We start from the raw sequence: 23,141 nt of genomic DNA, 5'->3' as shown, positions 1-23,141 counted from the left end.
CATTATCTGTATTACATTGCCAACATCCAATTGCAGTAGACAGTTTCTTTCAGAGCATCATTTTCTGATGAGTCGTATTTCAATTTAAAACTAGATACATTTTAGATAAATAGTTAGGACAGTTTTCCATAGAACAGTCTTATTCTACATTCCAGTAATTTCATTGACATCAAATTTTGTAGTTTGTAGTATTGGATTTACTTTCTCTAAGGATAAAATTACTGTTTCCTGCAAACCAAAAGTACCAGCAGCACACAGACCATATATAGACATCTTCGGGTATTGTAGTTCTAAATATTGCCATAGTGCACACATCTGCAACAAGTTGACTGCAATATTGAAAGTGGCAACAATTATTTATCTAGACCAGTGAATTGATCCAACTTATAAATTGCAGTTTATCCACTTCTGCTTTCAAAGTTATTTTAGCATGTGTGAAATGGCAAACTAGCAAATTGTAATTGATGAGAAATCATAGGTCAAGCCAGCCTGGTAGCAGAAATCATGGCATCCTTATCTCAAATGAACAGACATAAAACTGTCCATCAAAAAGAGATTCAAAATACAATAAATAGATTTCACTCTAAGACTAGTATAGAAGTGAAAAAATTGTATCTGTTTCAAAAACTTTGATGACAACCAAAGTTCTTTAAGGGCTTAAAAATGAACTTGCATTTAATTTTGTCAACATCAAATGAAGCAATGTCAAGAAGGGACAGTTTTTCAGGCATTTAATCAATCAAACCTGTGAGTAATCTTATCAGTTCATGAGGCTGGATGGATTAAGGTTGTTGCCATATTTTGTAGCCAATTTGCCAGAACGGCAACTAGTAATTTAACATTAACACTTGATAATCAGATGGGTCTGTAGTTTGCACACCTACTCTGTTTTCTTAGATTAAGAATATCAGAGTTAAAAGCTTCATAAAGTAAATTGGAAAAGAACCAAACCAAAATCTGTTGTACAAACAACAACCTGGAAACCAATAGTTGTGAGCATGTTTCCTGCAACTTGGTAGGAAAACCATCTGTTCTCATGAAATTTCGGTTTCTCATTAGATTCAACAATTATTTTACTATTTCCATTCATGGAAGCTGTCTAAATAGGGTTTTGGCGGGGTGGGGGACTTCAGGTTTTTAAAAAATTAGGATTGATTTGATGGATAGATTTCAGGTTTCTGTCTGTGTGTGTGTGTGCTGTCATCTGTTGACTTATGATAACCCCATGAATGGCGCCATGCTTTCTTAGGCAATGAGTACTCGGAGGCACTTCCTCAGAAATGTAGGCTTGTGGTCTACCATCCAAGTACTAACCAGGGCTGACCCCGCTTCCTTCCTGGTGTCTTTATGGTATTTAGGTAATTTTTGTGACATAATAGTATTGAATTCACTTGAAGATATAACAGTGCACCGTTAGCCGTAACAGTGTAAGAGAAAAGTGGTGTTGTCCACATGGAGTTTACTTGTTGTTTTTCTTACATTTATATTGATTGTTGTTGAGATCTATTTCCTTAGATTGAAGTCAATTTCTTTCCTAGACCTGTTTGCAAAATACTAAGACATTTTAAGAAGAAGAAACTATATTATTTCTTCATAAGCTGTATATATGCTTGTAGAAATATTGAATGGGATACTTGGCTAGCATTTTAAAGCATGAATATCAACCTTCAATTTATGGAATGTCTCATCTTTCAAGCATGCTTTAATTCACACAACTTTACATATACCGTATTTATATTTATCATTTAATTTACAGGTCACAGATCAAAAAACCAAAGGTAAGAAACCTTTCATTTTTCTTAAAGTATAATCTATTTTGCTTTTTCATTCTCTCTCTAACAGAAGTCTTGTACCTTTACTAGGTAAAAAATGAAATTCATTCTAGAATTGTGTTAATTGTTTTTTATTTTAAAAAAATATAGGACAGTTTTAAAGCCTTGCCCTAATCCAGGTCCTTAGCATCTTGGAAGCGAAAGAATTCTGAATAATAGAAGTCTTGGGGAAAGCATATTTTAGATGCAATACTGAAAACTTACTTTATTTTCATCAGAACATTTTTATGCTGGCAGGGTATAGGGTTACAGCCTGTGTTGGACGGGGTCGCACTCCCCCTGAAGACACAGGTTTGCAGTCTGGGGGTTCTCCTGGACTCATCGCTGAGCCTAGAACCCCAGGTCTCGGCAGTGGCCAGGAGAGCCTTCGCACAACTCAGACTTGTGCGCCAGCTGCGCCCGTACCTTGGGAAGTCTGACTTGGCCACGGTGGTCCACGCTCTGGTCACATCCCGGTTGGATTACTGCAATGCACTCTACGTGGGGCTGCCTTTGAAGACGGCCCAGAAGCTCCAATTAGTACAACGGGCAGCAGCCAGATTGTTAACTGGGGCGGCTTACAGGGAGCATACTACTCCCTTGTTAAGCCAGCTCCACTGGTTGCCGATATGCTACCGAGCCCAATTCAAAGTGCTGGTCTTGGCCTACAAAGCCCTAAACGGTTCTGGTCCAATTTACCTGTCCTCATGTATCTTCCCCTATGAGCTCACAAGAACCTTAAGATCTTCTGGAGAGGCCCTGCTCTCAGTCCCACCCGCCTCACAGGCACGGCTGGTGGGGACAAGAGACAGGGCCTTCTCGGTGGTGGCTCCCCGGCTGTGGAACTCCCTACCCAGTGACATTCGGCAGGCCCCATCCCTTTTGGGGTTCAGAAAAAAACTGAAGACCTGGCTATGTACGCAGGCATTTGAAGAATAAGCATGTGTTGGCTTCGACGCGGTCTGAATTACGGCTCTTGTATAAGGTCTGGTGGATGAATGGTATAAGCACTTTGCATTGTTTTAAACTTGTGTATTGTATTTTATGACTGTTTTAACTGTTTTAATCGTTTTAGTTTATTGTATATCAGTGTAACGGCATCAATTGCCACTTGTAAGCCGCCCTGAGTCCCCTCGGGTGAGAAGGGCGGGGTATAAATAATTGAAATAGATAAATAAATAAATGGCCTATTTCAATTAAAGAACTGAATCACTTCTTAGTAATGGTTGGAATTTGGTTCTTTTCCATGATCTTCAATCTTGATTACCATATAATGCACATCTTTTTCAGCCAAATTGCCACATTGTTTAGCCAAAATGGGGATGCACATTACATTCTATGGTGCATTACAGTTCTGCAGCTAAACCTTGCCTATGCCCCTTGGGCTCATGGAGGAGGAGCAGCTTCCAAACTGGCCTCTTTAAAGCTGTGAAGGAGGCCAGTTGGGAAGCTTTGGCATGGGGGGGGGGTACCACTTCCCTCCAGTGAAAGACACTCCCCCCCCCTCAAAAAAAAAGCTGGGGTTTTTTTTTTTTCTTGGCTCTCAGTTGAAAGGCAAGGAGAAGCAGCACCCTTTCCTAGCCACTTTTCCTTCCTCTCTCAGCTGAGAGGCAAAGGAGAAACAATCCCCCTCCCTTCCTATCATCCTTTCCCAGCATCCCTTCCCAGCATTGCTTTTGCTTGCACTCAGCTGGGGAGGGGCTCAAAATGCATGGCAAATGCATTTTTTGGTAATGTGCATCTCAAAATCGAGATGCATTAGACTTGAGTAAATATGGTACTTCATATGTAAGTCAAAAGCAGGACAAAATTATGGATTTTTATGATTTATGAATAAATCAAGGGTTAGTACGCAGAGGGGAAAACACCAATGCTTTCCCTGGTTGTTACTGTTACCATTATCCCACCCCAGTATCCAAAAACGCCAAAAGTGGAACCAGAGTGCAGAGAATAGAAGTGTTCCAGGGATGGACTACCTTTGCTTTTTGCCACTGCACTCAGAAAAAAATGGTTCCTTTTCTGTTCTTACATTGACCTGTGATTTTTGTTTACATTTTTTAGATTTATACATGAGTACATAGAGAAACTAATGGAATCTCTTTACTGGCTAATAGGGAAAAATAACACAATAGAAAATTGGAATATATAGTTTCAACCAGACACAGTGCATAGGTGACTCTCCAGATAGTGTTGGACTACAGCAGTGGTTCCCAACCTGTGGGTTCCCAGGTGTTTTGGCCTACAACTCCCAGAAATCCCAGCCAGTTTACCAGCAGTTAGGATTTCTGGGAGTTGAAGGCCAAAACATCTGGTTACCCACAGGTTGAGAACCACTGGACTACAACAACAATCATCTTTATCTAATGATAGTGGTGGTGGGAGTTTAACAAGAATGGATCCCACGCATTCTCTTGTCTGAGATTGAAATTTTGCTACTGTGCTTGTTGACTCTATGGTTATAAAACATGCCATATTTCCCCCAGAAGTTAAAATAATCAATACATACGTGTGTTTTTGTATGCTCCTGGATTATTATCTTACGTTACTTATTTTGACACAAAATGTTTATAACTGAGGTGTGTCCCTAAGAATACTAAGGTGGAAAAGAACAGGTTGTTCATATTCACATACCCAGGAATTCATACATTTTGGTTTGGCTTAATTTCAATCCCCACAAATTTTCATTCCAGTATTCTTTGGATTGTAGAAATATCTGAGGAGATGGGGTTTGAAGAACATAGAAAATCTCAAACAATATATTTTATTCTTTTAATTAGTGAAATGTTCTTAATTTTTTTCTCAAATTCCAGAAACAGCATAGAATGAAAATTTGGGTTTCATATAGGAAAAAGTTGTGTGTGTGTGTGTGTGTGTCATTTTGTTTACATCTCTTTTCTGCCAGAATGCTCTCCAGAAAAAAAGGATTGTAATTCATGCTTTCAGAATTTCCAAAATTTTTACATCTCTGATTGGGGACATGCTACACTTTTGATGAAATAACCGCATTCACTCTATTTGTTTCTAGGCCAACTTGAAAGAGTTTTTTCTGGAACTTTATTGTTCAGCGCCACTGGCTTTCAAAAGACTGTCCCCTTCCTGTCGGGCCAGTTTGCTCTTTAAAGTAATTTAAAGTGTCCTCTCAATTACAAAAGCACGTGAAGCAAGTGATGTTTGTCTTGCTACACATATATATTGTACTCAAAGAACCCTTTTCTCCTCTGTTTATTCTGTTTCTGCAGTGTTAAAATCTGTCAATCTCTTGAACATCTTTTTATTTTGGTTTTATAGTTTTACGCATTTACAATTTTATAATTGCTGTTTTAACTGATTTTATGCTCTTTTTGGTGACTATGGCTTTTGAGATGCCATATTTATTCTAATAAATAAAAGTGGACTACACATATTTTAAACAAATTATTTCTAACATAGAATCAAATTTCTACCCTTAAATAGAACAGCTGATTTTCTTAGGTATTCTAAATATGTTAGGCCCCATCATCTTATGTGAATTCTACATACCGGTATATCATTTTGGCCTTTAAAATCTCTTTTCTCAGTTTATTTCATTTCTTTAACCAAATGAAAGAGGAAACTCTGCACACAATTTAGTTTCATCTATATACTTTATTTGACCAATCCGAGATCCACATCATTTATTTTTTTTAAAAAATTAATAGCATCAGACCTGGTAGATTTGATTATATTTGCACCTGTCCTTCATTTTAAAATAAAAACACTCAACAAACATAATAAAAAATTAAACCAAGTGTGAAATCATAACAATCACAATACACATTACAGTGGAAAAACAAATTGTAATTCAACAGTTTTAAAAGGCCAATGTGAAAGTGGTGTCTTCATTCTCTTCTTAAAAACATTAAGAGTTGGAACTGCTTGCTGCTTCTTTGTAATACTTCTGAAAATACATACATGTATTTTGGTTCTGTTGCTCCTCCTGAAATATTGAGCAATCTTTGGTGGAACCTCATCTTCTCCCTCAATGTTCATGACCATGCATATCTCAGATAAATCTCTGTAATTATGTCGTGTCTGCCATGTTAGTAGCATCTTTAGGAATGTTCTCTTTATTGGCTGATCTCATAATGTTTCATATTGTTCTAATATTCAAAATTTCTTTCTACATTTTTAATATTTTTGTCATTGAATCTTTTATTCCACATGTGTTGTCTAGTAAAAGGTTTCAGAGTCTTTATTTAAATTATGTTTCACCTGTGGAAGATAAATTGCCCTTTTAGATTTTAGGGTGTGCATATTGTCTAGGCAAGGACCATAAAGTCTATGGCTCATATTTGCTATTTTTCAAAACACAAACTTAACTCAGCTCAAGGTTGACTGCTTGGGAAGAGCCTTTCAGCTCAGGTGATTTGGTTGCTTAAAACCCAGCTTTGATTATGGCGTGTTTACTCATATAGAAGAAGAAATGGAAGTAAATTATTACTTCCAGCCAGTTTTGTTTCCAGTTTTTGTACTGGTACTTTGTTTTGTACCAATTTTTGATTGATGCCTTTTGAAATGTTTTGCACTCATGATTGTGGGCTGGCTCCAATGCCCCCTACATTTCACTATCACCTTCAAGGTAGCATGAGCTTCCGTGCAATCTGAGAAAGTATTTAGAGGCCTTCAGTCCAGAAAAGGATTGGTTTTCAGCAGGCTATTTCAAATGCCCTCTGAGAAAAATGTAATGAATAATTGAAAAAGAGAGCTTTAATATTTACAATGTTCCTGTCTTTTATACAGTCATTATTGTCATTCCCTTGGCATTAAGCATTCACAATGCCAATCTTTTCGTGTTAATAAATTTGCAAATTTTGGGTTCTGATGAGAAGGCAGGCAGAATAACTTGCCCAGGTTTTCTAGATTCAGCACTTGGGAATCAACAGGAAATAGTACAAATCGTTAGATTCTCTAGAGCAGGGCTTCTTAAACTTTTTCCCCTGCGACCCCCTTTCCACTCAATAAACTTTTACATGACCCCAGATAGATAAGTACATTTACTGATAATAAATCAGAATTTACAAGGCTTGCTAAACAGGCTGATTTTCCTTTTTATGAAGTACAACTGAAGCATGTTCTGCAGAATCTAATGTAAAGACTGCATATTATTGCTTACAAATTCATGTAAATGACTAAAGTGGACACCAGTTTTACTATTGCCAAATTTGTTGTGACCCCAAAATTGAGCTAAGGAGACCCCATTTGGAGTCAGGACCCACAGTTTAAGAAGCTTTGCTCTAGAAATCCTTTGTGTTGGTTCCTCTCTAGGGGAGACATACATGATATCTCTGCTCATCAAAGTGATTCTTTGAGTTTGATTGCACTCTGTCAGAACTTAAGCAGATAAGAAGTGTTTGCATAAACACCTGCTCAGGACTCCACTGTTCAGTACTAAAGGCTGCATATGTTCCCTCAACATCTTCATCTTTATGGCTATACTTCAAAATATTCTCCATATTTGTTTTGCTTTGGACCATTACTGTCAGCTGAGACAAAAGTGGAAATAAGATTGAAAAGATTTTCCACATCTTAGATACCGATATTCAAGATCCTTAGCATTTTGAAAAATATTTTATCAAGCACTCTTCTGAATGTAACTTTTTGCACGTGGAAATGTTTTGTTTCCTGTTCTGGTACCTAAGGATGCTTTTCTGTATTGATGGGAATAACCTCTTCTACAGGTTTCTCCCACTCCTTCTGTTGACAAAAATTATAGGGAAGACAGATTGTATATTATGGCATGATGGTAGTCTCAACAGCCATGGTTAGCAGTCATGCCATGGCGGTGTTGGGGGTCATTTTTGATTGACACACCAGGCAGGTCTTTTCTCTTTAGCATCTGGTAAGGTTCATCATCCAGAGTTAGAGACTTAGTTCATGACAATGTTGAGAATTTAGCTATTTTATAGCAACCTGTATTAAAAGTTGAAAAGAAAATCTCTACCAAGAGGTCCTATATTTTCTAATGGTCTTGCAAATTTAATGATCATCATGTGGATTTTCATTGTTTGGTTGTGGAAGCTAACAGTAGTTTCATTTTAGTTGGTGTTCCTAGATATAGACGTTCTTTCATTCACATGGAAATTTCCCTTTAATAAATTGTGATTACCTTTAGAACTCTTGGAAAGAACAGTTGTCTTCGCCTTCATTCATCTAATATATTTAAAGGTTGAAATTCCTTTAAACATAATCTTGTAAAAGAAGCTCTCTTTGACGCTTAAAGCAATTTAAAATGTAAATATTTGTTTTTTTTATTGTAGTGCCCGAAGCGACGAAACCAAGTTTAAGCCAACCAGTGACCGCCAGCCCGATTGGCAGCTCTCCATCGCCACCTGTTAATGGTGGCAACAATGCCAAAAGGGTGGCAGTGCCGAACGGTCAACCGCCAAGCGCCGCCCGCTACATGCCTCGGGAGGTGCCGCCGCGATTCCGTTGCCAGCAGGACCACAAAGTGTTACTGAAACGTGGGCAGCCCCCTCCGCCATCCTGTATGCTCCTTGGGAGTGGAGTAGGGTTGTCTGCTTCTTCAGCACCTGGAGCAAATCCAAACAACGCACAACCAGTACCAGGAGTGTTGCTGCCGTGTGACAGTGGGTCTGCAACAGGTATGAAAGCTTTTCATCTGAATTTTGACTTTAATGCTACATTATAATAATTGACCTTTCATAGCAATTACTTTTAACTGATATGGTTGTATTCTGCAAACTTTCCTGTTTCTATAGTAAATAGCTTGAGAAAAAGTTAAAAAATAGTTACAGCAAAATATATATTTAATTATTAAATTTAATTTAGTTAACTTCAACATTTTAATTCAGTGTAGCGGGAATATTAAGCCATTGTTTTGAATCATCTATGAGTTTTACAAAGATGCCAAAAGGGGTACAGATGCTATTTCTGTACCCTGAGAATTGAAATCCAGGAAGGTGGAGAGAGTTGGTAATTGGATATGGGAGGATTGTAGCTATGAAGTCTATGCCACCTAAAACTTGACATGCTTGATAAGCAGGGATTATTTGAATGGTTTAATTTTAATTGAAAATCTTTCTATAGACTTCAGCACCATCTGTAAGTACCAGGCTTCCTTATACAGTTCACAGGAAACTGCAAATCAGACTTTGAATAATCATTTATCTTGCATACTCTCTGTATGCTACTTTAGTTTGGCAAAACTATTGCTGCCAATTTATTTTCTGTTACAAGCTACATGCAAAGTTTCTGTAGATTGGCTGCATTCAAGGTACTCTGTTGTTTATGACTGTTTTTAATTACTTGAATTTGTACAGTGAGTGGGCATAGCAGACTTTGCTGAGCCCTTATGGCTGCTGAATAATCCTTCTGACATTTTGAAATGAGCGTTTGCAGCACCATTTTTATACTCTGTTCTTTGTATATGTATATTTAAATGCAAAAACAAAAAGTGTTCCCAACATATAGCAAATATATTGCTAACTCACAAATGAGTAAGCACTGTCTTTTTATACTGTTTCAAATTAATCCCTTGGTATTTTTGATCACTTCTGTAGCCTGGCTTGCATTTTATTTTCAGTTTCTTCCTTCTCCTAGTAACTGTTAGGGTTCATTTTAATTTATCTGTTTAAACTCTATATTTCTTCTAAATCAGACAGGAAAACAGTAGTTGAAATTGATCTCTGCCAGTGATGCCCTCATGCCTGTTTGCAGGAAGCTCCTGCTCAATTTGTATGTGTTGGTTTTCATGCGCATTGGGGTTTTTTATTTAAAAAGTAAAACTTTACCAATATGAGGCTATAGTCTTTCAGCTAGTTCATGTTTATACAGAAGTAAGCATATTAGGGCTCAATTTGAATTCTTGGCTTTTTGAAAAGAGGGAGGACAATGCGCCGATCACCACCGGGACCACCTGCACTGGTTTCTGCCATAGTCTTTGAAGTTCAATCTTGAGGTCATGATAGCGGCTGAGTTTTTCCTGTTGTTTTTCGTCAATGCGACTATCACCTGGGATGGCAACATCATCATCATCATTATTATTATTATTATTATTATTATTATTATTATTATTATTATTATTCTGACAGTGGTATTAAAAGGTATGGTTGGTTAGATCAATCAAGGTCTTTGAGATGCTAGAAACAAAGTCATATTCCCCCAACAATGCATTGGTTTGTTTTCTTGTTTGTGTGGTTCCTGTTGGAATCAGTAGGAGGAAAAACTGAAAAGACCATAGTTGATAGAAGTCAAAGAAAGTGTCTGAATCTTGTCATTCTTCTACCCCGTATTAATTGATGTTGAAAGGTCTAGGCTTCATGAGTGGTAAATTGTTACAAGTAATTCTAGTATGGGAATTCCTTCATGCTTCAGAACTGCTATTTATAGCATGTAAACAGAAGACCCACATTTTGATGCATCTCCAGTTACTTGCTCTATATTCAGAGGCAATGTTCTTTTAAAATTGGTTAATACAGCTAAAACCAATCAGTTGTAACTTCAAAAAATTAATAGAGCCTCTTCTGTCATAACCAAACACTGGATGAAAACAAATTCTAATATCTTTTAAATAGAATAGAGGACACAGTCCAGCATTAAGAGAACCCACTGCAAAAGCCAGTTAGTGGCCAAAGATTTGTCTTTAAAAAACATTATTTGCCATCTGGTAGAAAGTAATTTGAGAGGGATCAATTTAACCTGAAAGAAGACGACTTGTCTAAAAGGAAATTTTATAATCTGGAAGTAGCCACCATGAAGACCCTCCGTTTCTGGATTCACCTAATAAGGTTTTGAAGATAGAATGCTTCCCTATAGCTCTCTAAACTCAGATAGACATATATGACAACTGTGGTCTTTAAGGTTGTCTGGACTCAAGCTGTGTAGATTATTATTTATTGGTTATAATCACCACTTTGAAATCTGCTTGGAAGAGATCAGTAGTCTATTGTTGTAACATGGAGTATCTATTCCTCCTGTAACGAGCTCTAGTCTGGCTGCAGCCTCTTGGAGCCACATCTGCTTTTGAAGACAGCCTCAGCTAGAGTGCATTACAGTACTCAATATGTCTTATGACCAAGGCCTGTTCCAGTGCTCAGATCAAGCACCTGCAGAAAAAGGTCCAGTTGGCATCTTTTATATCTGTGCAGATGCACTGTGTCCACCATTGAAATCTTGGATGGCCGTGCACAGAGCCAAGTCTAGGAATATACTCAAGGTACAAACCTGTGTTTTGGGAAAATTCTGGCATATTTTGAGTCTTTATTCCCCGATTTGCTTTTTGTCTATACAGGAGCATCTATCTTATCTCAGTTTAGTTTCTCTTGGTTCTCTTGTCATCCAGTCCTTTACTGATAATAGACAGTGGTTTGATCCAAAGTGGCTTTTTTTAAATTAAATGGAAATGAAAGATTTAATTGTCATTAGTATACTGAAAGCTTTAAATCTGAGACAGTACCTCAGTGATTTATGTATATGTTAAAAAGCATGGGGAACCAGCTGAGCCTGCCAACCAACAAATATAGAAAAATCGCCTTCTGATTTGCCCATCCCAAAAATACTAGCGCCACTGTAAAGCAGTACCAAGTTACATCAAAGAGAGAAGGATACCATTAATATTGGAGACTGGTAGCAAGAGAACCAGGAATGTTTTGATTGTGAACTTCCTAGGATGATCTGGTAGCTGTTATTGAAAACAAAACAAAAACCTAAGTAGATTGGCCATGGTAGAGAAATAGCCTTGGATAGACAGGAGATACTGGGATCTAAGTTGCCTCTATAAACAAGGGGAGTTTCGTACAGTAGATATGAAGTTACCCAGTCTCAAAAAGGAATATCATGAAAATTGACAAATGATGAGGGCATGAAAGTGATCAAATATTTGAGCATTTTTAAAATTGGTGAACAGTTGGTAGCCTTCGGGCTTTTATTTCATAAAATAGCTAGCTGTGCCCGCCACGCGTTGCTGTGGCAAAGTATGGTGGTATGGGAAATAAAGTATTGAGGAATTGGTGGTAGTTAAGGTCAACGGTAAAGGTTTCCCCCTGATATTAAGTCCAGTTGTGTGTGAGTGTGCGGATTGGTGATCATGTGTATTTGTAAGTCGAACAGGTGGCATTGTTCGTAGAGTCCTTGGAGGTCATGTGGGTGGTATGACTGTATGGAGCGCCGTTAGTTTTGCATCGGAGGAGTAGGTATTGATGTACTGATATTTGGATGTTTTGGAACTGTTGGGTTGGGAGAAGGTGGGGTAATAGTGGGGGTTGACTCCGTTTCCCAAATTCAATACCTGCAACATTTCGTTGGAGAAGTTGAGTAGGTTAGCGCTTGAAGACGCTGCGTCATTAGGGGATATTATGTCCTAAAGGTTGTGAATATATGTTTGTGATTATTGGCTTTTTTTTTTGTCTGTTGGAGGTAAGTATGGATGATGTATAAGAGATGTAGGTGTTGTGAATGGGTAGAGATTATGTTATTATCGGTATATTAGAGTTGTATAAGAGATGGTGTAGGTGTTTTGAATGGGGATAGAGTACGTTATCATCGGGATATTGGAATTGTGTAAGAGATGTTGTAGGTTTTCTGAATGGGTATAGAGTATGTTACCATCGGTATATTCGTTTTATAATAGATGTTGTAGGTGTTGTGAATGGGTAGAGATTACGTTATTATGGGTATATTAGAGTTGTATAAGAGATGGTGTAGGTGTGTTTTTGAATGTGGTGTGTTGTTAGAGTTAGTTTGCCTGGCCCATGGCTTTGAAACGGGATATGGTTTTGTTTGGGTTGGTGTGTCAGTGTAGATGGAGGGTAGAAGTTGATTATAAGTGAAGATAATCCAGTTGAAATGTGATATTGTGGATATGGGTGGTTGTGGGTTGGAGTGGGTGGGTGTTGTTTGTATGAATGGAGGAGGAAGGAGAGGGTGGGAGGGAGGAAGTGGATGGTTGTGGTCTTGCTTGGAAAGGGTAGAGATGGGGGCTCTTGGTTGTAGTGGGTGGACCTTGTGTGTAGGAATGGAGGAGGAAGGGGAGGGGTGGGTGGGAGGAAATGGGTGGGTGTGGGTTGTCTTGGGTGGGTTTTGTTTAGAGAAATAGAGGAAGAAGAGTGGGAGGGGTCGGGTGGTGGAGCGTGTTGGATGGGCCTTGATTTTATGAGTGGAGGAGGAGGAATAAGAGGAGTGGGAGGGAAGAAATGGAAAGTTGTGGTCTTGTTTCGAAAGAGAAGAAAGGGGGGAGGGGTCAGGGAGTTGGTTTGGAGTCAAGGTCCAGGCTGTGAGGTGGAGGCATTCCGTGGGCCCAAGGAGGCCTGGTGGTGCCTCAGGAAGGAGGAGGAGGTGGGGTGGCGGGTAGGAGGAAGACCAGGTTTCCCGGCAGCGTTTCCTCCTTCTGAGGGGAAGGTGAGGTCTTGGAGGAGTCGGCCGTGGTGAAGAAGAGGTGGCACGGCCTGGGGAGGGGCGGCCTCTCTCCGCCTCCTCGCTTTGTCTGGGGCTGCTTTTGCCTTCCGGGTAAGGGGACTGGCGGCGGGTCCTATGTTGGCGCAGGCGCAGTTCGCCTGTTGCGGTTTTTGGCCTTTTGTCAGCCGTGTGATTGTGTTTTTAATATAATGGTGTGGTATCATACTGGAGGCGGGGATGATGGTTTGTGTGGTGAATTTTCAAGTTTGGGGGGTTTGGGGTTTTGCTTCTTTGTGCGTCGCCGCGATGCCAAAAGCCTTTTATATATAGAGATGAATGGTTCATAACTTGGCTTTTCCCAGAAAATATGACTAGGGATTAGATCCAAAGCTAGCTTTATTTATTTGCAGCATTTTACCCCGCCTTTCTCACCCAAGGGGACTCAAGGCGGCTGACATAAATTGGCAAAATTCAATGCCCTAAACAATTTACTAAAATTGTGCATACAAATCAAATAACAATACAGAATAAAAACACATTATACAGAATTTTAAAAACATAAGTATATTTAAATCATTCATCTGAGGACCTCATGCATAAATCTTAGTTCAGACCATGTCAAGTCGTTGTACTTACTCATTAAACGCTTGCGCACATAACCATGTATTTAGGGTTTTCCTAAAGCCCAGAAGAGTTGGGGCCTGCCAAATGTTGCTGGGGAGGGTGTTCCATAGCCGAGGAGCCACTACTGAGAAGGCTCTGTCCCTCGTTCTCACCAGCTGTGCCTGCAAGGCAGGTGGGACCGAGAGCAGGGCCTCCCCAGACGATCTTAGGGTTCTTGGTGGCTCATAGGAGGAGATGCGTTGGGCCAGAACTGTTTAGGGCTTTATAGGTCAAAATCGGCACTTTGAATTGGGCTTGGTAGCATATTGGCCGCCCCAGTTATTAATCTGGCTGCCACCCGTTGTACTAATTGGAGCTTCTGGGCCGTCTTCAAAGGCAACCCCACCTAGAGCGCATTGCAGTAATCCAAACGGGATGTAACCAGAGCGTGGACCACCATGACCAAGTCAGACTTCCCAAGGTGCGGGCCCAGCTGGCACACAAGTCTGAATTGTGCGAATGCTCCCCTGGTCACCACCGAAACCTGGGGTTCCAGGCTCAGTGATCAATCCAGGAGAATGCCCAAGCTGCGAACCTGTGTTTTCAGGGGGAATGTGTGACCCTTTCCAACACAGGCTGTAACCCTATGCCCTGTTCGGCCTTATGTTTGACCAGGAGGACCTCTGTCCTGTCTGGATTCAATTTCAGTTTGTTTGCCCTCATCCAGTCCAACACAGCGGCCAAGCACCGGTTCATTATCCCACCCCACCCAAATCTGGTTGGTATATTTCTCACAAGCCACATTTGGAAGTTACATTTGCTTGATATTAGTCATCAGAATCTTTTGAGCTAGAAATATATTTGTTTGATTTTATACAGTATTCTTAGCTATTAAGTACTGATACACAAACTATATAAAGCATTAAGAACACAAGGTCACCGGGCTGGATGTGGTTCAGCATGCCATTTCCAGTGCTAGCCAGATTGTGCAATCTCAAAGACAGGGCTAAAGAAAACACTTCCTCCATTCTTTTATCATTTAGTGTCCTTATAGACATCCTAGAAAAAGGTGTTTTTTTTAAAAATTACAACTCTTACAAGCATACCTTATCTGAAAATAGAGACTTCATTTAGGTACTGTGTTGATAACTATTTATGGGCAGTCTTCTTACTGAATGTGTGTGTGTGTGTGTCTGTGTGTATACACACACATACACACACACACACACACAGAGAGAGAGAGATTGAGAGAGAGAGGGTGCTAGTGACATGTAGCATCTCAATGTCACAATTTGTAGTTCAAAATATTGTTTGTTTGTAAATAACATGAATTTCAGGCTATGCATACAAGAAGTCATATAATGGGCCCTTGGTTCCCTGTGGATAAAAAAATCCATGAATACTCGAGGCCCATTGTATACAATAGCGTAGTACATAGGTGTCAAACTTGTGGCTTTCTCAATGCTTTCTTTTGTGGGACCCCTCCCCCCTCTTTTAGGAATATTTTAAGCAGTGGAAGGTGAAATTCATGGATATGGAAGTATGACTGTATGATATTTGGAATCTTCTATATGTTTCTGCATAATTTTTCATATGCTTTGATTTTAGATTCAATAACTGGAGGTGCTGCTGCTTCAAATTATGCAAATTCCACTTGGGGTCCTGGAGCCTCCTCCAACAGCACCAATGCCAACCCAACTCACGTCTGGGACAAGGTGATTGTAGACGGGTCTGACATGGAAGAGTGGCCTTGTATTGCCAGCAAAGATACAGAATCTTCTTCCGAAAACACCACAGACAACAACAGTGCCTCGAACCTTGGTTTAGAGAAGAACACTCTGCCAGGAAGCACCACTAGCAACAAAGGAAAAGGAAATCAGTGCCAGTCTGGAAGCTCTGGTAACGAATGTAATCTTGGGGCTTGGAAATCTGACCCTAAGGCTAAATCTGTTCAATCTTCCAACCCTGCATCAGAGAGTACCAGTGGTCTAACAAACTGGAGGAACGTGAGTGGGCAGGACAGAGTTGGACCCAGTCCTGGCTTCACCAACTTTAACCCAAATAGCAACCCATCTGCTTGGCCAGCACTAATCCAAGAGGGTAACTCAAGAAAGGGGAATTCAGAATCTGATAATGGTGGATCCAATGCACAGATCAATACAGCAGGTCAGACTTCTAGGGAACAGCAGTCAAAGATGGAAAATGCGGGTGTTAACTTTGTCTCTTGCAGAGAACAGGCTCAAATTCACAACACTGATGGACCAAAAAATGGAAACACTAACTCCTTGAACTTAAGTTCACCAAACCCAATGGAGAATAAGGGAATGTCCTTTGAAATGGGCTTTGGGAACCCCTCCAGGAGCACTGAAGCCCCTTCACAAAGCACTGGAGAGAAAAAGACTGGGAGTGTTGGGTCTTGGGGTACAGTTAGGGGGACTTCTGGAATGGACAGTGCTTCTTGTCAAAGCAATTCTGGAAATCATGGGAACAATGGAAAGGATAGGGAGGACTCATGGAAAGGAGCTTCTGTTCAAAAATCGAATGGGTCAAGAAATGATTCTTGGGATAACAGTAACAGGTCTACGGGTGATGGGTCTTGGACCATTGGCCCTCAACACTCTAGTGAAAGCAAATGGAGTGAAGGGAACAAAATGACATCAGGGGTGTCTCAGGGAGAATGGAAACAGCCGTCTGGGTCAGATGAATTGAAGATTGGAGAATGGAGTGGTCCAAACCAACCAAATTCTAGCACTGGAGCATGGGACAATCAAAAGGGCCACCCCCTTCCTGAAAATCAAGGCAATTCCCAGGCTCCCTGTTGGGGAAGATCTTCCAGCTCTACAGGAAGTGAGGTTGGAGGTCAAAGCACTGGAAGCAACCATAAAGCAGGAAGTAGTGATAGTCACAATTCTGGACGTCGATCATACAGGCCTACACATCCTGATTGCCAAGCAGTCTTGCAGACTTTGTTGAGCAGGACTGATTTGGACCCCCGAGTGCTTTCAAATACTGGATGGGGTCAAACTCAAATCAAGCAAGATACTGTTTGGGACATAGAAGAAATGCCAAGGGCAGAGGGGAAGACGGATAAAGGAACTGAGGGGTGGGAGAGTTCTACCATACAGACAAAGAGCTCAGGGGGCTGGGGAGATGCACCCAGCCAAAGCAATCAAATCAAGTCTGGATGGGGTGAGCTCTCTACTCCAACAGAATGGAAGGAGCCCAAAAACACTGGAGGATGGAATGATTATAAGAATAGCAGTACTAATTGGGGAGGAGGAAGACCTGATGAGAAAGTGACAACATCTTGGAATGAAAATTCCAACAAAGACCCAGGTTGGAATGGGCGGCCACCTAATCAGGGTTGGTCTTCTGGGAAAAATGGCTGGGGAGAGGATGTTGAACAAACAAAAAATAACAACTGGGAAAGTTCAGCAAGCAAGCCAATGTCAAGTTGGGGGGAAGCCGGTCAAAATGAAATTGGAACTTGGGGTAATAGTGCAAATGCAAACTGTTCTTCAAAAGGAGGGTGGGATAATAATAATAAAAGAACTCCAACATGGAACGATACTGGTAGACAACCCAATTCCTGGAATAATCAGCAGCAGCCACACCACCAGCAGTCAGAGACACCTGGCTCCTGGGGCCCACCGCCACAACCTCCAGGTAATGGGAGGCCACCCAATCCTAACTGGAACAGTGGGCCACAGCCAAATGCCTCAAAAGATGATGAGCCAAGTGGCTGGGAAGAACCATCCCCCCAATCAGTTAGTCGAAAAATGGATATTGATGATGGCACTTCAGCATGGGGAGACCCCAGCAGTTACAACTATAAGAATGTGAATCTGTGGGATAAGAACTCACAAGGTGGACAAGCTCCACGAGAACAGAACCTCCCAACTCCAAGACCAAGCAAAGTAGCAACCTCAGGTATTGTGCATAATGTCTTCCTTTTTATGATACAAACTGTTTATTGTGGATCTAAATAAGAACGGTTATTGCCAAGTCTTTAACTATATATGTAACTTTTAACTGGACTATTGAGGCAGACAAATGTTCGTTATTGAGATGCATCAGTTAAAAAACTGGATAATTAGAGTGGTGAGTCTTCAGATTTGATGAGGCATCTCACTTAAAGGAGAAATAGCATAGAATATTATTATTATTATTATTATTATTTCCTTTTTTTCTCCACAAAGGAGACTTATGATCTGATAGAGTTATTGCCTCAGATTTGTCATCCAGATGGTAACACAGGAATTGTGTCTATGTACAGTTATGCTCTACTACTCTGTCTGTTTGTGTGTGTATTTGCAAACATCTGCTATCCCCAAGGCATATGAGAGCAACTGTCACGAGAGTAGAGGGCCACATATCCCCCAGAGAACTATTCCTCCTACAACCCCCCCCCCCCCGGTTCCAAATTTATTTTGGCCTAAGGTGCCCTTTAAGGGGGGGGGGGTGTAGCTTACAGATAACAAGATGAAAATAAGTGTGCAACGGCATGGTGAAAATACCCTTGTGCTTTCCACATCGAAAGATGTTCACTCATTTTAATTGAGAGAATCCCAGAAGATAGGTTATTGTGGGTAAACCGGATATAGATCAGGACATAAGAATATGCTTTCCGTACCTGGATCATATTGTATACCAGGACTGCATGCAGTCTTTTAATAGCCACAGGAACTTGCAGATGATTTGCAAGGTCCTGTGAGAATTGTGCTTAGAACACCTGTTTAACTGGTGTTTATTGCTTTTAGTGATAACTAATCAGCTAATGTTGTGCCATCTCCTTATACACAGAATTCTCTTTAGATTAGCATTTGTGAATATACATTGCTATAAGTAATAATGGTTTTGATAGGCAGCTTCGTGTTGTTAGTACCTGTATCCTATTATTCTTCAATAACTATGTGTAGCTCCATTTGTAGGAAATATTTGGCCTGGAATTAATTTAAATTGACTGTTCACAATCCGGATTATCTATTTGGTGTGTTTTAAGGTCTGTTGACTGCTAATAAAATTATTGGTTATCTGGGTTTGTATAAAATTGTTTGGCATTTCCCAGGCATTAGAATCTAGTTTGATAACATTATGTAGATATGTATTCATTGAAGAATGCTATGTTGCATTGCATCCATGTATGCCAAAATGCAGTGGATCCTTCTCTCTTGCAAAGGATTACTGGAAAGGGTCATTTACACCAGGAAAGGAGCAGAGGAGACAGCTACTTAAGTTTTCAATCAGTCTGCCCTTTCCTAGATTGTTTTTACTTTCTACCTTTATTGTTGTTCCAGGCTTACATTTTCCTATCAACTGTGGGTAATGGGCAATTGTTAAATAGAATTCCATTATAATTATACTATATATTATCATTTCTTGCTCTCATTCAGCTATATATTCTTTAAATAAATGCTCATCTAAGTCTCCTTTCTGTTTAGTATGCTCAATTTTTAACTCAGGTAAACTATTGTGTATAGGATCAAACTTAATAGTGCAATATTACAGTGTTAATGAAGTCATTTTTTTTCTACCACCAAGAATGAAATAGCATAAAATCTAGAACAAAGAGTGGAGCATGAAACATGACAGAATGAGGTCAGTTGCATAGGAGGGGGGGGAGTTTTGAGTAATACTGTGCTGTTAGAAGGCAACTCCAATTCATAAAAAGTGCATAATCAACACTCTTTCTGTATGAAGTCTGGAACAAAAGCACACCTCCTGCTCCAGATAATGGTACAGCTGCTTGGGGTGAACCAAATGAAACTACCACAGGATGGGGTGAAGTTGATGATGCAGGGGCTTCTACCAGTTGGGGAAATGGATCATCCAGTGCATCAAATGCCATAAAATCTAGTGAGTACCTCCCCCAGTTTCAATTTCTGTTACAGTGTTCTTGTGGGCACCCCATTTTGTACCCTCTGACCAACTGGATGAGTGATGTCTGATTCCCTTTATTTTCCTAGATATGTTTATATTGACAATCAGAGGACTCATGACTCGGATTACCACCATGGAGAACCTTTGGTTTTCAGAATAAATAGGAAAGTTGCTACTTGCTAGTCAAATTAAACTTGCAAGCTATAATATAGAGCAGCGGTTCCCAACTGTATTCTGTGAAATACTAGGGATTTGCAAAAGCATCATAGGGGTTCTTTGAAAAATCTTTTTAAAAATGACTGCATCAGAGTATGAAGATTTTATTGAAATTCAGTGTATCTATTCAAAATTTGAATATGTGCCACTGAATGACTTTTGGGTAGGACTGATAGACATTTTCCTTCCGTAACTGGAAAAACCATCCAAGCTTTCCTCCCCTTCATGTCCATCTATCAATGTAAATCAGTCTTTTCATCTTATGTTAACATTGAAAACTATTTTAGGAGTAAGGTGGATGATACCCTGGATTTACGTATAAACCCCATTTTGAAAACTATTTTAAGTTTTTAAAAGAGTAAACAATGTCAAGCATCGCATTAGATGTGAATCCAGTGTTTTGTAACAAAATGGAGGTTTGTGACTATATTTAAAATGTTTTCTCTTTATTTCGAAACCTACTACATTATATAAAACATTCAGGCAATAGGAGTAAATTAAAGAAAGAAGAACTCTGTGAGTTCACAGCGCTTAATAAGAATCAGGAATAAAGTTATGGTTCCATGAGGAGGGGAGTCGTTTGAAGGGTTCCATGATGGAAAAAATGTTGGGAACCACTGAGTATTGGGTTTTGAAGGCTGTTTTGTCAGTCTAAGATACTGAGGATTGTTTGAAAGTCGCTGCTTTTATCTGCAACTTTTCACATTGATAACTACCTTCTTCTGAAGTATATTCTGACTGCATCAGAATATTACAGATTTTATTGTGAGCATAAAATAACTTTTTGCTCTTACTGGGGTAGCCGAGCTGTAAAATTAGGTATATTCAAAGACATATCCATTTAATTTGTGTATCAGTAGAACAGAGGTTTTGTGGCACTTTTGAGACTGAGAGAAAGACGGTTCTTGCATAAACTTTCATAGATTCAATCTACTTCATCACATGCATTCAAAATTGGTGTTACGTTTTAGTTGGATGTTGACAATATTTTATAGAATTACACTAAGTCTCACTAAAGTAAACACAGCATTTGAGCCTATTAATAAAATATTATAGAATCTGTATGATCATTTGTTGCGGCATTATAGATATCATGATGGTTTTTGAAGCTTTGACTTTGGTATTTGCATGCTCTTGAGTTCTGTGATGCTTGGGCATCCCAAGCATATGAGATGGAGGGAGTTGACAAAAATCAGTTTAAGGAGATGCAATTTTAAAACTACAGGGGTTTAGGAAAGAACAACATAATTAGTAGTAAGTGAATAGAAAATATATTTAGCCAGTTACCTAAAGAATGAACTGACAAGAAACAGGAACTAAACAAGATTTTTAAGTTATAAAGAGCACTTAAATCTCTGTTGAGCTTTGGTGGTATGAATTAGGAAGTTATACCATTCTGTGCTTTGCTTAGTATTGCAAATAGTATGACTGTAAGTTATGAAGTGTTTACATATTACCTATGCATATAATAACTCTTAACAAAACAGAGAGTTCTAGTGTTTGTGTCATGGATTTCCACTTTGCCTTTTTGTTCATAATGAAAAAAACAGTAATACATTTCAGTAGTAAAGAGAGTTTCTAGAATACTGTTGGGCTTTTTTAAAATTCTCTTTTAACAGATGCATAGTATTTCTAATTTCTATATCTTTGTTCACTACAAAATTCTATATACATTTTTTGAAAATTACTCATTTTGAATATACAACACTGTTTAATTCCAAATAAACATAAATAGAATGGGATTGTGTATAACTCAGGATGGGCAGCTGAGTGCCCCATATATTGTTTAGGCCAAGGGTGTCAAACTCATTTTCACTGAGGGCCAGATCAGCCTTATGGTTGCTTTCAAGGGGCCATTTGTAATGGTAAGGCTGTAAAAATGTAATGTCCTGGCATTGAAAGCCTCACAGGCCACTTAAAATGATGTGGGCCAGATTTGGCCCACAGACCTTGAGTTTAATACATGTGCTTTAGGCTGTGACTTCCACCAATCTGGCCTAGCTTGGCCAGTAGTACAATATGATTGAACACATGTGGAAAGCATGTGTTGACCAATTTTTCTATAATTGGTTGAGCTTGTCATATGGTGTCATTAAATTATATTTGTTGATAGTTATATTTTTCCAAAATCTTTAAAATTTCTTTCAAAGGTTCCAAACCAACACAAGATGGCTGGGGGGATAATGATGGGCCAGTATCAACACGGCATTCCAGTTGGGAAGAGGAAGAAGAAGGAGGAGTCTGGAACACAGCAGGCTCTCAGGGAAGTAGTTCCTCCCATAATTCAACAAGCTGGGGACAAGGAGGCAAAAAACCACAAATTAAGGTGAGAAAATACCTACAAGATGTTTTCTTTCACCAGATATATGAATACACTGAACCTGTCCTCTAAGTTGTTAGCAATGTAGAAACCTTGATTACGCCATTGAAACGTAACGTTTATAACAACTGGTTTACCATTGGATGCAGCACATGTCACAGTTTGCCAGAATCTTCAGGCATGAAGATTTTGCCATTAGCATTATTAAGTGGTCCTCCTTATGTTAATAGTGCTGAGTTATAGCGTAGAACATTTGATATGGACTGCAAAACTAGTACATTAAGACAATATGAGCTATTATTGTAATAAGAAAATGAGTTCAACACACTTTGAATTTGATTAATTTGTTACACAGGGAGTAATTCACTAGAGAGAGAAAGGTGAAGGTTGTCAGAATTCACCTTTTCACTACTTGTGTGCATGGGTATGTTGCACCCACTATCAGATAATAGCTCTTTGCACAAAAGTTGTCTTTCATGTACATGATACAGCCTCATAAAGCAAAATTAAGGAGGCCTGTGTCAGATCAGTGCTTAGATTGGAAAACATTTGGGAAACACTGTACTCGATTCCAAAGTTAAGCCATCAAAAATAAACATCTGTTATAAATTTGAAACAAATCATAATTATTGAATTAATGTATGATATGTGGAACTTGCTAGATTATTCACTATGTTACATAATTTTTTTATATTCAAACCTCTGCAGTCAATTTCCAGTGTACTGCTATTTTAGTCTGTATACTTTTCATCTCTTGGGGCCCCTGGTGGTGGCGCAGTGTGTTAAAGCGCTGAGCTGCTGAACTTGCAGACCGAAAGGTCCCAGGTTCAAATCCCAGGAGTGGAATGAGCGCCCACTGCTAGCCCCAGCTCCTGCCAACCTAGCAGTTCGAAAACATGCAAATGTGAGTAGATAAATAGGTACCGTTCCGGCAGGAAGGT

General features: G+C 39.5%; 1 protein-coding gene across 27 annotated transcripts in view; it reads left to right on the top strand.

Annotated features, from left to right (window-relative positions):
* Positions 1–23,141, top strand: part of tnrc6b (trinucleotide repeat containing adaptor 6B) — a 139,547-nt gene that overhangs the window by 75,460 nt on the left and 40,946 nt on the right. For 24 of the 27 annotated variants that reach the window (XM_062981018.1, XM_062981014.1, XM_062981034.1 and 21 more), the window contains 5 exons: positions 1,757–1,778; positions 8,087–8,431; positions 15,393–17,714; positions 19,485–19,640; positions 22,031–22,206. In XM_062981018.1, the coding sequence (XP_062837088.1) occupies positions 1,757–1,778; positions 8,087–8,431; positions 15,393–17,714; positions 19,485–19,640; positions 22,031–22,206 (3,021 nt within the window). The remainder of the gene's footprint in view (positions 1–1,756; positions 1,779–8,086; positions 8,432–15,392; positions 17,715–19,484; positions 19,641–22,030; positions 22,207–23,141) is intronic. The other 3 variants (XM_062981039.1, XM_062981035.1, XM_062981040.1) reach the window with 2 other exon arrangements.

Source organism: Anolis carolinensis, chromosome 5 (genome assembly GCF_035594765.1).
Source record: "Anolis carolinensis isolate JA03-04 chromosome 5, rAnoCar3.1.pri, whole genome shotgun sequence".
Lineage (NCBI taxonomy): Eukaryota > Metazoa > Chordata > Lepidosauria > Squamata > Dactyloidae > Anolis > Anolis carolinensis.
The sequence above is the reverse complement of the archived record's forward strand: the minus strand, read 5'-3'. Positions and strand labels throughout refer to the sequence as shown.